General features: G+C 31.3%; 1 protein-coding gene across 1 annotated transcript in view; it reads left to right on the forward strand.

Annotated features, from left to right (window-relative positions):
* Nucleotides 1–17,061, forward strand: part of LOC115882215 (ras-specific guanine nucleotide-releasing factor 2-like) — a 54,229-nt gene that overhangs the window by 31,889 nt on the left and 5,279 nt on the right. The window contains exons 4-15 of the mRNA XM_030900130.1: nucleotides 2,996–3,163; nucleotides 4,859–4,965; nucleotides 9,920–10,067; nucleotides 10,348–10,828; nucleotides 11,890–12,083; nucleotides 12,295–12,420; nucleotides 12,474–12,712; nucleotides 12,762–12,859; nucleotides 12,913–13,019; nucleotides 15,741–16,008; nucleotides 16,458–16,799; nucleotides 16,850–17,026. Of these exons, the coding sequence (XP_030755990.1) occupies nucleotides 2,996–3,163; nucleotides 4,859–4,965; nucleotides 9,920–10,067; nucleotides 10,348–10,828; nucleotides 11,890–12,083; nucleotides 12,295–12,420; nucleotides 12,474–12,712; nucleotides 12,762–12,859; nucleotides 12,913–13,019; nucleotides 15,741–16,008; nucleotides 16,458–16,799; nucleotides 16,850–17,026 (2,455 nt within the window). The remainder of the gene's footprint in view (nucleotides 1–2,995; nucleotides 3,164–4,858; nucleotides 4,966–9,919; nucleotides 10,068–10,347; nucleotides 10,829–11,889; nucleotides 12,084–12,294; nucleotides 12,421–12,473; nucleotides 12,713–12,761; nucleotides 12,860–12,912; nucleotides 13,020–15,740; nucleotides 16,009–16,457; nucleotides 16,800–16,849; nucleotides 17,027–17,061) is intronic.

Here is a 17,061-nt window from a genome sequence, read left to right on the forward strand (position 1 = left end):
TTTGTTTATATTATACAGTATTATATCTGTTGCGTGTTTAACACGTTAAAATACCTTGGGAGACTATAATTTGAAAGGCGACCTGTATTTTTTTGTACTCCATTTTTCAAACGGTTATTGCTCGAAATGCATTGGATAAATATAAATAATGAATAGAACCTTTTTTGTAGGAAATTTTATAAGGAATATTTTTGGTAAGTAGAAAATTTTCTCTGAGACCAATGGGTTCTGAGAAAAAAGCGAAAAGCCATCGAAGGGCGTATTGGGGGTGTTTTTTTGGGGTGAAGCTCACACTTTAGAGTTAAGAACTCTTTTGATTTTGGATTCTGTCTCCTTTTGGTGCGTCTAATCTCAACATATCAAAATTTTATAATTTTTTTCTTCTATTCGGCTATTTTAGGTCTAATATAAATATATGGTGGGTTAGTAGTAGTTCGTATGTATAACTTTTTGGGGAATTATTATTGGGCTGTAACTTCTTCGGGAAGCATTTTAGGGCAGACGTTCATAGGAACTTTTTGTTTTATTTTAATCTGTAGAATCACCCACCGAAGACACATTAGAACAAAATTCACTTCAATTTTTCTGATCTTTAGTAAAGTTGATGACAATGCAAAAAAACAAGAGGTTGTTTAAATTCCAATACGAATTTCATATTTTGCATTATAAACAAACATGAAAACGTGCCTCTAAATATTTATTCAATCTCGTATTCTCTCATTTTTTTCAGTTCTTTCGATTTTCGTGTAGTCTTCGTACAAACATAATAATAGACAAAAAAAAATACTTTTTCTAACTTCAATTTAAAAAGTTCTTTATTTTCGACACAATTGTTCGATAAAAATCGATATATCCAGGGCTTGGTTTATACAACATGTTTGTATTTTATTACATTTGTAGCAAATTTGTAAACACAACGAATTGTGAGATTATTTGCATCGTATAGAAGGAAATGTCCACCGTAGTTAAGTATAATGAAGTTGATTATACAAGGGTATTCAGTGCCTATACGTTTGGGTTAATTGAAATTTAATTTTACGCTTAGGGTGTATAATTTTCGATATTTTGATAACAACAATTATTTGAACAGTTTATTATCATACAAGAAAATACTGCAATAATTATAATTATAAACATAAAATTTGTGGTGAAAACTATTTTATATTTCATATTTATAAAAAACAGTTCTAAACATACTTAACATAGTCTCTGTAAATAATGTATTTTTTAGTATTAGTTATTAAATATGGTTCAAAATAAAAATATTTTTGAAAAGCTTATTTTTCTGAGAAATGTGGAAAAATCAATTGAACTGTATATTAGGGTTTATTAATAAGTTTTGATATTTCTCAAAGCTCAAGAAAAAGCAATAGCAATTTTATATTTCCAGCTATACAGATAAATTGAAACAATAATAAAAGGATATTACTTTTGATGTGCGCTGCGTCTTAGCTTTTCCAATTAAAATTACGATAAACTTTTAACAGGAATTAAATTCCGTTCTAACTTCATGACGACACCCAATTAATATTTTCTTAATTTCTATCTAGAAAAATACCAAACCTTGGGAATAATCCTATTGCGAACAAGATTAAATATTTAAACATTAAAGGAAATTATTTTATTTGAAAAAGAAATGTTCCGGAGTTCATTTACGAACTTTTTTAATTAACTTTTACTTATTCCAATCAAGCATTCTTATTTTTCAAAATTTAGAAGTTTATTTTGTTACCTATTTACTTTTTACTTCTTTTTTTGTTAAATACTTTTATTCGATTTTGTTGTTCATTAGTATTTTTTTTTTATTTTTATTTAATGTAGTTAAAATATTGAAGGCTACTGGCTTAAGATATATAAGATCAACATTTTTTTTAATTTAATTTTCGCCACTAAAATATAGAAAGAAGTCATGATTTTACAGTATCATAATATTTAAGCGTATCGGTTAATGATAGCCCCTAAAGAAGAGACTTCTTTTTTATAAGCTTAGATTAAAACAAAGTTTTGTACTATTATTCTATCTTGCGAAGCTTCACTTGCGAATAATAGTACGAACTTCAAATAGCTGTAAAACAAAATGAGTTTGTTTAAGTAGCTAGGAAAATCTGCAGGGATTTTACATGAAAGAAAAGTATTATAATCCCGAAGAATTTAAGCACCTGAATACAAATAACCAGGAAATTGCGACAGGAAATTAGAAAAAAAATACTTTCGTAAAAAGTATCATAACAGTTGCCATAAAAGTTGACGTTAGATTAAAAGTTATTAGTAATTTTGAATTTTTCGATATGATGCGATGGTTCAATTTATACTCTATTTTACAGCAAATACTTTAATCATTATTAGTGTTATACCATAGTTCATGGTACAATTCATCACGATTTTCAGCTTATTCAACCATTTCCAATTATGGTGTAGCCTCCCTCATATATTTAGATAATCTATTTCTAGTTGGGCCCATTGTTATCTATTGTTAGCTATGCGGGTCCAAGTTATCCTAATCATTTCCTAATATCATGGTCCCATCTCACAGGTTTGGTCTTCTTCTAGGCCTCTTAATTCCTCGTGGGTACCATGCTGTAATTTTTGTGGTCCATCTGTTGTCCAGCCTTCTTGCCAGGAGTCCTCCCATTGCTACGTGAGGTATTAGATTCTGTGGATGACATTTATTACCTGGGTCTTTTGTTGTGTCTATTCTATTCTTTTACGGTCTTTTTTTGGTTATTCCTAGCATATTTCGATCCATTGAGAATGTTGTATTCCCAGTGTTCTGTTATTTATTAGAATGTCTTTTCTGTCTACTAGTTCGTTGTACATTATTTTAGTTTTTACTAAATTCATTTTGAGACTAAATTCATTTTGCTGGGTATATTTATTCTGTATAAAACAATTATGAGCTACATAGACTCATGTTTATATGTATAGCTATCAATATAAATTTAGTAATTTAGATTAATAAAAAATAGTTAGCGTTATGTTTCTTTACTTTATACAGAATTTGCTATTCTTCTACGAACAAGACAAACTACAAAGACCACTGGGACTTATATTTCTGGAAGGGTCTTATGTGGAAAGGATAGTATATTCTGATGCCGCTGCATATCATCCAGTAACCCCGGACAAAAGTAGAGATAAATCCGAGAAAGAGACAGTGGACAAAAACGTAAGAATGCTAAATAATGCCCTTTGTGCTTTCGTTGTTGTCTTCTTTCGATCAGATTTAAAATATCGCTTTTGAAATTTTGCTTAAATTCATATTTTGGATTCCTAAAATTTTACTTCTTTTTCAAAAGGCCTTTTGATGTAATTTAATTAAAAGGCAATGCCCTTTCAGCAACAGGCAACATTTTCAAATTGAATTGAAAATGTAGAGGGTATATACAGGTATACAAAAGAATTTAGTTTTAAAATAATTTATTATTTATGGCAAAATGACGTAAGAAAAAAAACTCTAAAAAGCAGTTAATTATAACTAAGAAATTATATTATATAGCTTTTGTGCATAATTAGCTTTATTACCATTTCTTTTTAAATTTAGGGGTTAAACTAATTTAAATATCTACTTTTTGGGCCAAGACATTTACTAAATAACGCTTCCGGTTATATTTCATTTACCCTTTCCAAAAGATATTATTAATTAATATTGCCATTTCTCCCAGAAAAATTATTTTCATTTCCTGTTAAAATTGCACCATTTTATATAATAAAATGGCCCTCAATTCTTAGAAGATTAAAAGGAGTATTAGGCACAATAATCTTTTATACACTTTTTTATAATTGTGGCTGAAGGTTTTCTTACTCCCTTGATCCTTATAGAGAAATAATTAAACCTAATTTGAGACGTTATCAGAAGTCATCTGAATTTCTTTAAACCAAAGAGTGATTTAATTAAATGATATAACGAAACATCCCGCTTTCTAAAAGCTATATTTAGGGAGAAAGTTTAACAAAAGCAAACATATCAGACCCCCACGTTTTATTTCGGCTGTATGAAATCTACAGCTTTTATGATCAATTGCTAAAACATGCATTGTTAACTTTAGAGATTATTCAACCAAATCTCTTGCTATTGTTGTATGGATACAATGTTTTTACATTGTTTTAATCCATCAAATGATTAAAAAATTAATAAAGAGCCTACATGGAAGGGCTCCCAGCTCCCGCATGCACTAATTATTATGAAATTTTAGGAATTTACGTTACGTTTTCGCTATAATGTACTGAAAGGCACCGAGAGTAGTTGCTCTTAATTAAAGGCATATAAACTTCTGTATGTTCATTAAATAAGGCCAATTTGCTTCACAAATTAAAAAAAGTACCGGAATGTTAGACTAGCCTAGAACAATAATCATTTTATTAAAACAAACGACCCTCACTAAACCCGGGAATATTTACCTTTAGGCCATAATTTACAGCGGAAACTATGGATACAAGGGTTAACTTATTTTGTAGTCAAGTTAGATAGCACACAGTGTCTTGAAATGAACATATTCCAGTCAAAGTAAGAGAATTTATTAATAATACATAATAATAATAGCTGATGGATTTATTTTATAAAATTTTCTGTGTCATATGTTTGTAATAAAAGTGTCTTATCTGTTACAACTTAGATAGTTATTAAAATTGATATTTTGTTTAATGCAATGTTTAGTTAAGTATTAACAATGTTATATTTCATATTTAATATAAAATAGAACACTTTCGCTGACAATAGCACAAAAATCAACAGTTTTGACTAGTAATCTTTATATTTCGTCACACTGTGTGCCGTAACGTAGTCCCAATTAAATAGATATTTTAAGAAAAACTTGGTTTTAGTTTGATATTTTAGAACACTATAAATATATATATTTTTTAGTACTGTTTCTTGATAATATTCGGCAAAGAATTTGTCCGAAAATTTGAACTAGCTGGCATCAATGAACCGGATATTCTTCGATGGTTAGACTGCATTGAGAAAGCAAGGTAAAGAATTTATTAAATTTAGTGCAATAAATAATAAATGGGAGATACTAATTTCATTTGTTATACATTGTGGTATTAATATTGTGTCTAGACTAGACTAGATTTTATTTTAAAGCGAAATATTGTACGCATCAAAGAAAAATGGCACGAAACTGATACACCAAATTTATATTATAAAATACCGGGTGCGTCTCAAAAGTGGCTCACCCCCTATAACTTTTTTATTTTTTCAGATAAAAAATGAGATTTGGTATGTTAGTATAGGACGTAAATTAGGATTGATTGACGTATTCAATTCTTTTCGGCCACTTCTTTCTTTACCGGAAATGACTACAACTTTTGATTTTTAAATGGCATCCACCATATTTTTTTAGGCTCAAGTTTCGTTTAGCCGAAATCAGTTATATAGAATATCGGTTTATAGGATGATTCTATACAAGAAAACTAGCACTACATAATTTGATTTTTGCCGCGGAAATTCTTTGTTTTTGAGTAAACTCGAATTTTTAATTTTTCTATTATTAACTAAAATTTAAAACTTTACGGTGTTTTTAATAGTTTTTTTCATTATAGAATGACGTAAAACATTTAATATAACGAGTGATCTAATTTTTATTCGAAAATATATTTTTATCACAATAATTTTCATTGATTTTTCCGGGTTTAGAAGTGCCGAAATGTGATAGGAAGATAAAAACTACATATTTTTGTTTGATTAATAATTTGCTATAACTTTTCTATATAACTATTTCCGCGGAAATCTATCATAAGGGCGGTGTAATGGAAAATCTTCAATATTAAGTTTTCCATAGTATTCTCAACTATTTTGCATACTTTCGGTTTGGTTTTAGTTGGTTTGGTTTAGTTGTCGTTTTTATGCTTTATTGACAATTGTTTTTAAATTTTCGCATTTGTTGACCATAGCGATATTAAGTTGATAAGAATAGATAATATTCATTGATCTGTGTCAAAGGTCGGGAAGAAGATCACTGCATAGTGGTGAAACAAGGCATTTCCGCGGATTTTCATTTTTGTATCGGTGCTTAAAAATAAGTCTACAATATAAAATAATATTAGTTTTTTATATATCTCATTTCGTTACTTGTGAACCATATTCAAAAAAATGGCAACAGCGCATTTCCGCGGAATTTCATTTTCGTATTAGTATTTACAAAGACGTCTAAAATATGAAATAACATTAATTTTTCATGTATGTCATTTCGTTACTTTTAAACCGCATTCAAAAAATGGTGACGCGTTTCCGCGGCAAAATTTTTTCAGTAATATACTGCCTGAGGTACCTAAATGACAAAAAAATTGTTTTTTCTTTTTTAACAGATTTCGGCTAAACGAAACTTGACCCTTTTTTTATTTATTTGATAGAAAATGACATTCTGAATAGAATGACATATCATATGTCAACTTTTGACATTCTCGCTTAAAAAAATAATCGTATTTTAAATTTCAATCTAGAGTGCCATGGCTGTGTTAAAAACACTAATTTTTAATCAAGGAGCCTTGGAAAAATAGATTTGATCGTCTAATGTATTTCGTGTCTTGTTCTGGCCGATAAAAAGATGCCCAAATAGTATTTTTAATCAGATCTCAAATGTTTTCAAATGGAACGAGGGTGGCTCGATCATTAGCATATTTGGAAAATGCATTTTTTACGAATAATTTGGTACCACACACCTGGTATTTCGAGTCAAAATTTCGTTATGAACGGCATGTTACAATTTCAAATAAACCATATGCGAAAATGTCAAAAGTTGACTGTGATACGTCATTCTATTCAGAATGTAATTTTCTATCGAACAAAGTAAAAAAATACCGAGGGTGCCATTTAAAAATAAAAAATTTTAGTCACTTCTGGTGAAACAGGAAGTAACCGGAAACAATTGAATACATCAATCGATCCTAATTTATGTCATATATGTTATCGACGCCTATGATCCTTATGATAGGCAGTCATTGTCACGTGCCGGCACCGTGTCCGCTGATGTTTGTGAGATGCGGAGTCGTAGGCTTTGGAAACAGTTGAATGTCGGAGGTTGTTGATTTCGACCGTCGGAAAATGGTTTGGTTTGGTCAAAATAGTTAGAATTATATTTAAATATCAATTTCTGTTAAATATATTAATCTCCCGATTACGTATACTAACATACCAAATCTCGTTTTTTTTATCCGAAAAAAATAAAAAAGTTATAGGGGTGAGCCACTTTTGAGACGCACCCGGTATATGTATATAGTATTCTGTTTTAAACGAAACATCACACATCGGAGAAATACGTTGGCAGACTCAAATTTTATTGAATTTTTTTCAAGCGAGGTTTTTGATGTTTTCAGTAACTTTTTTCATTCTTACTTATTTTATCAGTAAAACACAATCAAACGAAAGGAAAAAATATCCGAAAAAGTGTTGATATTGGAATTTAGATGAAGTATATTAACGGTAAAAAAAAGACGTAGCACGACACAGTAAAAGAGTAATTTATTGCTTTCATTCGACTCGTAAAAGGAGTGTGAAGTTCGTTTCATTTTTCAATTACGCTCTGTCTGCCTCTACGCTAACGTGAATCTAACGTACCTACACAAAGTTATGCCGTCAAGAGCAGGTAAAATCACGAGAGGTCTAGCTCTAGCAGCGGCCCAGAGGAACTTGAAAGGTAAGTTTTTTCACAAAAGATGAGTCTATTTTAGAAAATCCTTTATCATCAAATAGTTTTATGATTAAGCGATCTTTGAAAGTTAATGAACATCGTATATTTATATACCCTATTAGAATTGTTTAATTATTATCCTCAAAAGCAGGTTAATGAGATTTGCCCTTGTTTTTCGCGATGAGAGAAAAATTATTTTTAGCGCAATTTATTGTTTTGTTTAAAAAGTTGTTTCTTCAATCCTGGACTAGAGGGTTCGGCAATAGTTAGACAATTATCTTCAGCTCCTAGAATAAAAAACTTGGGAATTTTGCTTAAATTCAAACCTAAAGCACAACCTAAAGTATGTACTAACAGAGTTTTCAGATGGAGCGGAGCGTCCGCGACGGACCGTCCGCGACTTCGAGCAAGTACCATGAGTTTATATGAACGATTTCACATGGGTCGCGTATGCTCCGTCTGGATGAACTATATTGAAAAAACATCCACGCGGACGCTCCGCACATACGGTCCGTTCCATCTGAAAGCGCTGTAATGTATTTCAGGAAAATATTTTAACTTCTATAGGGTGGTTCAAAAAAGTGTGAGTGGATCGGGATGATTTTTTTTAAATGGAACACTCTGTATGTTATTGCATTTTTGGCTTTCTTTCAGATCACTTTATATAACCCTAAGATATGGGTAAATATATTTCGATAGTTTCAAAGATATTAATAAATAAATTAAAAAAAATATATTTTCAGCCTTTCTTATAAATTATTAAAAATACAAGAACTGTCCGCAAATCAAAACTATTTTAGTTATTTACTTTAGATGGTTTGTACTTACTGTGCTATAAATATGGTAATCGTAAATCATGAAGGATGTTCAAAATTCTACACCAAACTTTCTAAAATATAAAATAATTTTTCTTCGTTTTTTTTAATGGAACACCTTCTATTTTTTTCAATAGATGTTTCGCATATATTTGCGGTTTTATATTTATATGGCACCATATATGGCATTTTCCCCAGTAAATTTTTTATCACAGCCACCCTATGATTTTTCTCTGGTATTTTACCGTTGATAGAGCAATATGAAATAATTCAATTCGAATCAGCCGTCTAAGATACTCGAAGTATAGGTCGCGGTGATTAACTAACTTAAAGTCATTTGATTCAAAATTATGCTACCTTAGAAAAAATTAACGAGTATTAGCAAAGTAATATTAAATAGAGATATAATAGGTGGATATTTATTTTTAACATGTTTTATATAGCAACAATTTATAACTAAAAACGCTTCTCTTATTGTTTGTAATCTCAACGTTTTGGAGAGCGTATATTAGTAAACTTCCGCTTTGAGATTAATGTTACAGTATTGCAGGTAATCTTATTGAAATAAGTTAGGCATGGCTTTGGCAGTGCAACTGAAAGTATCTGGAAGTTTAGATTTGACTTCATCGAACTATTTCAGAAATTTACCTTATAATTTTCGAGATCAATATCGGCAAGAAGCTTATTTAATTTCACTTCAGTATAATTTCGAACTACATTCACAATAATTGAACCTTTGATTAGTAATTAGAGGAAAATTTGCTTAGTGGCTGAAAATATTATTTATTTGGCACTATTAAGTATGACTACCAAGATTTAATTAAAACTGGCTTTGTCAATAGCTAAGAGGTCTTTTAGTAATACTGGTATTTATTTGCGTTTTACTAAGTAACCTTTGTTCAATAAATTTGATTTTAATTGAATTAAAACTTGAGGATGTAATCAGAGTTTTCAATTTGTTAGGTAAATGGAAGTTCATATCCGAGCCATTCTCATCTATTTTAATTATTTAAAATATTTAAGTAATATTCAGCCTCTTGTGCATTTTTTTACAAAAACGTTCTAGTCTTTTAAAAATATTTTGTTTTTTAAAGTTTGAAAATCGGAATTTTTCAAACACATTTTCCTTTATATTTATTTATCTTAAATAAAAATGTATTTGAAAAGTACTTACAGAAACTCTATATCGTATTTTAATATTTGCATTGAATGCCATTTTTCTTTGATGGAGTTTATACTAACTCAGACATCCATAAAGTTCCTTGAATTTTGCATTGAAGATTTAATATCACAAAGTACAAACGAAAGATGGGATATTTTAGTATGAACTTAGAAAACTTGAATAGTTAAACGAACTCTTAACGTTATTCAGCTTTATACTAGAATATAAATATGCTTTGCTCGTTATTTACTAAAAGAAATCGTTTAGTAAAAACACGCAAGGCTTACGGTCTAGAATATATTAACGCTGTTTTATAGCTTTAGCAAACAACACCTGGAGATGCAAAAAGTGACGGCCAAGCACATGCACATTCTCCAGGTTGTGGAAGCAGAGCAGACTGCTAAGTGGGAGTTTTCTCTTCATTGTGAAGAACTTCATGCAGAAATGAGGTTCCTAAGAGAGGAGGTAAATACCTGTTAAAACATTTGCGTTAAAATACAGAAGAAGATTTGTTTAATAAGCAGTATTATTTGTTTTAAAATATGAAACACGAGAAAAATTTCCAGATTAAGTTTTAAAATTGTTGGTAATTTAGTATGTCTCTTCATGTTTCTCACTTCATATTCTCTCACTAATTTATTGAAGGTTTACTGGGTCTACCTACTATTTTTACAAAATAAAGACAATGGATGTGCTACACAACTCTTCTAATTCTTATCACTTTCAATCAATTATATTATTTTAGCTAATAGCCCTCCGTCGTCAGAGAACAGCGGAGAGGTTTACATCTTCGCTAGTGCATACGTGCACTAGCGTTCAAGATACAAACTGCCTCTGTTGTTTGTACGAAGATTTGCAAGGCGATGAGGAGAAGATATCGAAACTAAAGAAAGTTCAAAGCTTCTTCCGTGGATGGCTCTGCAGGAGAAAATGGAAGCAGATTGTAGAGCAGTATATAAAAAGCCCCCACGCGGAGAGGTTAAGGAGGAGAAATAGTTTGGTATTTCAGCTAGTGGAAGCAGAAGAGGAGTATATCCAGCAGATGGAAGTGTTGATTACTTGTTTCTTGCGACCTTTTAAGATGGCGGCATCGTCAAAGAAACCGCCATGCACTCACGAAGACGTTAACTCCATCTTTTTAAACAGCGAGACAGTTTTTTTCCTCCACCAGATATTTTTAAAAGGATTAACTGCAAGATTGGAGAGCTGGCCCACGCTAGTTTTAGGTAAATTTTCTTTAAATTCGATTTTCATAGACTTATTCTTGGCATACAGGTTGATTCTAGGGTGTAGAGGTTCGATAAGAAGGGATTTTTCGAAACTCCAGTTCCAAGGGGGTGAAACCACCCCTCAAATATTACAATATTTTTTATTTAAAAAACGGCCAAGTTTCCGAAAAAATGCTTAAACGCTTAAACAACTTATTTTAGGATTTTTTAAAAATGTTTACAGTGTGTTTCGAAAAATCTGGTCATTGATTAATCACGATCCTGCTTAAAGCCCTTGACGTAAAAATCTGATTTTTGGAAAACAGATTGACTTTAGGGTGTAGAGATTCGATAAGAAGTGATTTTTCGAAACTCGAATTCTAAGGGGGCGAAACCCTCAAATATTAGAATATTTTTTATTTCAAAACCGGTGAGTTTTTCGGAAAAACTCTTAAACACGTATATTTTATTTTGTTGTTTTACATATTTTAAGATTTTTTAAAAATTTATACAGGGTGTTTCATAAAATATGACCATTGAGTAATCACGATTCTGCTTAAACTGCTTGACGTTTAAAGCTGATTTTTGGCAAACTGATTGACTGTGGGGTGTAGAGGTTCGATAAGGAGGGGTTTCTGGAATCTCGAATTCCAAGAGGGTTCCAACGCCTCTCAAAAATAATATTGCCGTATTGTTTTTTCTCATGCTGACATAAATGTGAGAAAATTTTATCCAGTTTGTATGTTAATGGAAATTCTTGCTTTGCTTTGTCATCATCATTACAAATGATTAATTCGACGCGAAGAACGAAGTCGCGGGTACACGATAGTAAAATATAAAGTTTCTGACTCGAGAAAATAAATCGCGGTCTAATTTTTTAAAATAAAAATTCTTGTCGACATTTACATTGCAAAATAGAAGAAACCGTTTAACGAGATTTTATACAGTCAAGGGAAAAATCGATAATACCTTTTCTAACGTATTCGATGAAAATTTAAATTCGACATAATGAACCAGAATTTCCACTATATCCGAGTATAAATAAATGTATGCCAATCTAAAGACGTTTTTATTTATAGGGGATTTATTTTCAATGCTCTTACCTATGCTAAGCATATACCAAGAATACGTGAGGAATCATCACTACTCGTTGCAAGTTTTAACAGAGTGCAAACAGAATCAACCGTTTGCAGCAACTTTAAAGAGGTTGGAGTCTAAGCCTCTGTGCAATGGACGGTCTCTTGAGACCTTTTTGACTTATCCTATGCACCAGGTAATATATTTTAAATTGCATTTATACATTGTAGTTTATAAAATTACTTTCACAGAAGAATTTTTTTAGATTTTATAAATGGTTTTAACTGATTTTTACTCAGTAATACACACAGCACTTTCGTTAACTAGTTCTAGTATGACTTTCTTTTCTCATATATGTAACTTTCTGTTTCTGCAATTTGACAGTTATTATAAATTATATCTTTTAGATTCCAAGGTATATTATAACGCTTCACGAATTATTGGCTCATACACCTTTCGAACACGTAGAAAGGAAGAATTTAGAAGCGGCACAGGTTGAGCTAGAAACATTATCAAAGCAAATGCATGATGAGGTATTATAAAGGAATTATGATTTAAAGCTCATAAAATTCAGATTGTTTTGAAGGTGTCCGAGACCGAAAATATTCGAAAAAATTTGGCAATAGAAAGGAATATTGTTGAAGGATGCGACATCTTATTGGATGTTAACCAGGTATTTGTTAGACAAGGAACTCTTATACAAGTTCCGACAGACAAGTCAAAAGAAAAGAAAACATTTAAAGGGTTTAAGGGACTCGGTAAAAGTGTTAAGGATACCATCAGGCAATGTTTCCTATTTAGTTATCATCTGATTGTTACTACAAGGTATGTGTCACAAAAAAAACATATAAATGTCATAAAAAAACTTTTTTAGGGGACATGATGGTACCTTACATTTAGTTCCGGGAATTGGCAGGATAGCTATGAGTGAAGCTATACTAATTGAAGAACCGACTGATGAGGCCCCCTTTGGTAAGCAATTTCTGTTCTTAAAATATCGAAATAGTATATGTCTTTATTTTCAGAGACACAATTCGATTCAAACTCTTCTGTAGCCACTGACATGTCGCATACGTCATATCACGGGAGAGATTTTAAAATAATAATAGACAGCAAAGGATTGGAGACTCCCGTAAGTTAATATAAAGTCAAGTGGTGTAAAAATGAGACAGGCTATATTTAGGTAAAAAATGAGACACTTGGATAAAACTACGGAAAACTTATACAGGGTCGCTGTTATGTATGGAAACGGTCAATTATTAGGTAAAATATAGGAGGTACCGCAAAAAGTTAAATATAAAAGTTATAGGGTTTATAAATATCTATTAGCGGGTAATAAATTTAACGATACAGGGTCAGTCATAAAGGCGTGGCACATCAAAGTTTCATTTTTTTTTAAATGGAACCGCCTGTATATTATTGCGTATTTTGGTTCTTCCTTCAATTCTAAGCAAAAATCGAAATACACACAATGTACCTCATACCAACTGTTTCCGAGTTATTGACTTTTGAAAATAGCACTTAAACAATTTAATTTAATTAATTTCGATATGTTCAGTTTCATTTAACGATGCCATTTTGCCGAAACTGATACTTAATAATATTTGACATTAGTTCTCAAGTTAGCATTTATAGATGTATAAAATCAGAGTATAGCAAGTCTGGAAATTACAAAATTTTCGTTTCACATTTCAATTCTCCAATTTATGTACTTACATAGTGTATTACGATTAATGTTTAAAATTGAAGGAAGAATTGAAATATGCAATATTATACAGGGGGTTTCATTAAAAAAATAAAGTTTAATTAGGTTAGGTTGTAGACAAAGATAAGAGGATCTTTAAACGTCTATTTTGTGACTGTCTTATATTCAACCTAGCATCTTTTTTCGACTTTTTATGGGCTAAATATAGACACTCTTCTCTATATTTTGACTTTTAGGGGCTTTTTTGGTATGCTTTTACTTTTGTAGTAGTTTTGTTGCCACCAAATGTCTTTATAGAAGAAATATTTTTGTAATTAAATGGCTGTAACTAAGAAAAAAAAAACCAATAGTTTTGAAAAATATCTCATTTTTCCATCACTTGACTTTATCTATTTTTTTTTTTTGTATATTCCTCGAACAAATAACAGGAAAATACATCCAAATAATCCAAATAAAACGTATTAACACGTAAAGTTCCGTAGTTCATGACAATAGTCACTGCAACAAACTTCTATTAAAGGTAAGTTTAAATCTAGGAAGGTTTGAAAGCACTATAAGCATTTTATCAGTATTACGTTGCAGTCTACAGAATATAGATATTCGTATATACTAAGATAACGAGAATATACTGTTACATTTTAGTGCCTTCAATAATAAATTAAATTTTCAGACAAAGCCATTTCTTCTTCATTTAAATTCCGCTCAGTTGCAAATGTGCGTATTAGCATAAATTGGGAAAAAATATAGCACCTACTCTGTTAACATAACCAACCTTGCGAAAGCCATGTGAATACAAGAACGATATATAAGCAATCTTATATCATTATGTCTAACGGAGATTAAATTTTCTTACAGCCAAACATACAAAATAAATTTCACAGAGTCGTTTCTAATAAATAAATAATTTCTTATCCGTTTCAAGACACAGAAAAATAAAATTTAATTTTTTATCTGATACAACTACATCTTATCCCATTTAAGGTGGCTGGAAGCTGCAACGACGTCTCATAATCTTGCTGTTAAAACATAACAATTGGTTTTTATATATAAAAACCAGCTGTTATTTTTTAACAGCAGGATTACGAGACATCATTGCAGCCATCCTTAGTAATTATTACATCAATAACTATCTTCATATCAAACCCTTTGTTGTTAAGTTTCCAAGACTATAGCACTGAAATAACACCAACAAAAACATACGAAGAGGCAAGTTCACAAGTAGGTAAAAAAACTCTCGAAGGTATTAGAAACTTTTCAGGTCCTGGCCTAGAGAGAATTAACAACTTCTGGTAAAAAATATCCAGCACCACAAGCATCTCGCCAGAACATTTAATTCTTATATGAATAAAAGGCTGGCAGATTCGCCAAGCAAGAACAACACTCGTATCAAGGGAAACCTTAGCGACAGAATTAATTACACACAGATTATTTGTCTCAACGCTTACCGCAGGATCTTTACAAGAGTTTTTTAAGCATATTATATTGAGAGTTCTGCAAGATGAACACATTGTTGGCTACTCTTGCCCCTACTAGAAAAGATAATGTTAATTTCGTAATTTTTACATTAAAACAATGCCTTCGCTTTTGGTCCCAGTAAACCTATGAAAGGCCTATGAAATAGTGTTTATGATTTATGTAATGTTACTGTTATTGAAAAATCATACTATTATTGTCTGTTGTGCAGTTACTCTAGCTGTAACTGCCCATGACCCTGTATATCTATAAAAATATTTGTGAAATGTGAACTACCATTAAACACATATTTTGTAAAAGGTTTAGAGTGAAAATCTCAAATAGGAATCCTTATACAGAGCTTTTTAGGAATACGGAGCCATCTTGTATGTATGCATTTGTATATGTGTGTTTATTTAAATACTAAAGTGAAAGCAACGAATTTAAATGGGTAAACTTTGTAATATATCTTATTAACAATATAATGCAAAAAGTTTTATAAAAATTCGTTCACAGTAAATCAATTCCGAGGTTTGTATCCCATAAGGGCTTAAAGCATTCCACTATTATTATAACTCTTAATTTTTTCTAACATACGTTTCCTGTAAATAGTACCACCGGGGAATACAGCTACTTAGCATCCTCTTAGAACCGTCAAAGTAATTATGGCACTAGTATAATTTTTATGTTTTATAGATTGTTATACATCTAGTGGCGCCGACTGTCAGTGATAAGGCGGCCTGGATCTCAGATATAGCGCAGTGTATAGATAACGCACAGTTCAGCGATTTGTTGAAACCACAAATGGCTGACACCAGTTCCATCAACTTGCCGCAGTATATCAAAAATGATCCCCGGCTTTTCCATGATGAACCGGATATTAGGTTTTCGCGCACCTTAAATTCATGCAAGATACCACAAATTCGTTATGCAACTCCCGATAGGCTCTTGGAAAGACTAACTGGTAAAGATTTAACTTAGATTTTGTTTTTTTTTGTATCGGAAGTTTACGTATTCTCTAATATAGTGACTATATTTTTTCATTTTAGTCTGATATATTTTTATTTGCTATGTAACTGGAAGGTTTGTTTGTTACTACGTCACGTTGCATGTTATGTTAATTGTTAAAATTGTTAATAAAAAGATGTGCTTCTTTTGTTGTTTAATTATTCCTACGGATATATAAAATCCACTATATCTGAAACCTCTTCAAAATGATATGAACATACATATATGGCTGACTAATATTGTTTCTATTTTCGCAGCACAATTTCAAGTCCATTTTTATTCGGATATTTTTGTGTTTTCCTTTATATGTATTTGCATGTAATTCACCCTCCTTTCTGGTTACGTTACAGGTATAACCATGAATTAGTATATCTTCACAGTCAAAACTAATATTATATTTTTTAGATCTTCGATTTCTCAGCATTGATTTCCTGAACACGTTCCTTCTAACATACAAGGTATTTACCAGTGGTATAAAAATTCTCACAGCGCTTAAAAGGGTGTATTACGCAAGTGTGGAGAAGGAACGTGAAAAGACGATGGTTCTGTCAGATACTCCGTACAGAGACGATAATACTTTAGTTACTTATGAAGATTATAGGAGGAGGAGTAGTTTATTTACTCCTCGAAGAACAAGCGGCGCAAGCTCTGTGTCAGGGTACTACTCAGAAACCAGCGACAGAGATAGATCTCTGAGTTATGACTCGCAGGGTCATAGAATATGGAGGACATTCTTACCGCCTAGATGTAAGCCAAATTAATAATTCTTGTTAAATAGATAAACATATTCCTTATAGTTGAAGACAATCAGGGACAGGGGCGTCTTTCAATTCCAAGTTCACAAACGCCCGAGAGAAAAAGAAGTATTCCAAAGACAATCGCAATAAGAGTTGACTCCTATGAAGAACAGGTCGAGTCTCATTATTTGACTGCTGCAAGAGCTCAACCATCTACCAGCACAGACGTCGTTTCAGGTATCACTTCTTTTTACTTCAAATAATTCAATTTT

Source organism: Sitophilus oryzae, unplaced genomic scaffold (genome assembly GCF_002938485.1).
Source record: "Sitophilus oryzae breed Bouriz unplaced genomic scaffold, Soryzae_2.0 scaffold_177_pilon_pilon, whole genome shotgun sequence".
Lineage (NCBI taxonomy): Eukaryota > Metazoa > Arthropoda > Insecta > Coleoptera > Curculionidae > Sitophilus > Sitophilus oryzae.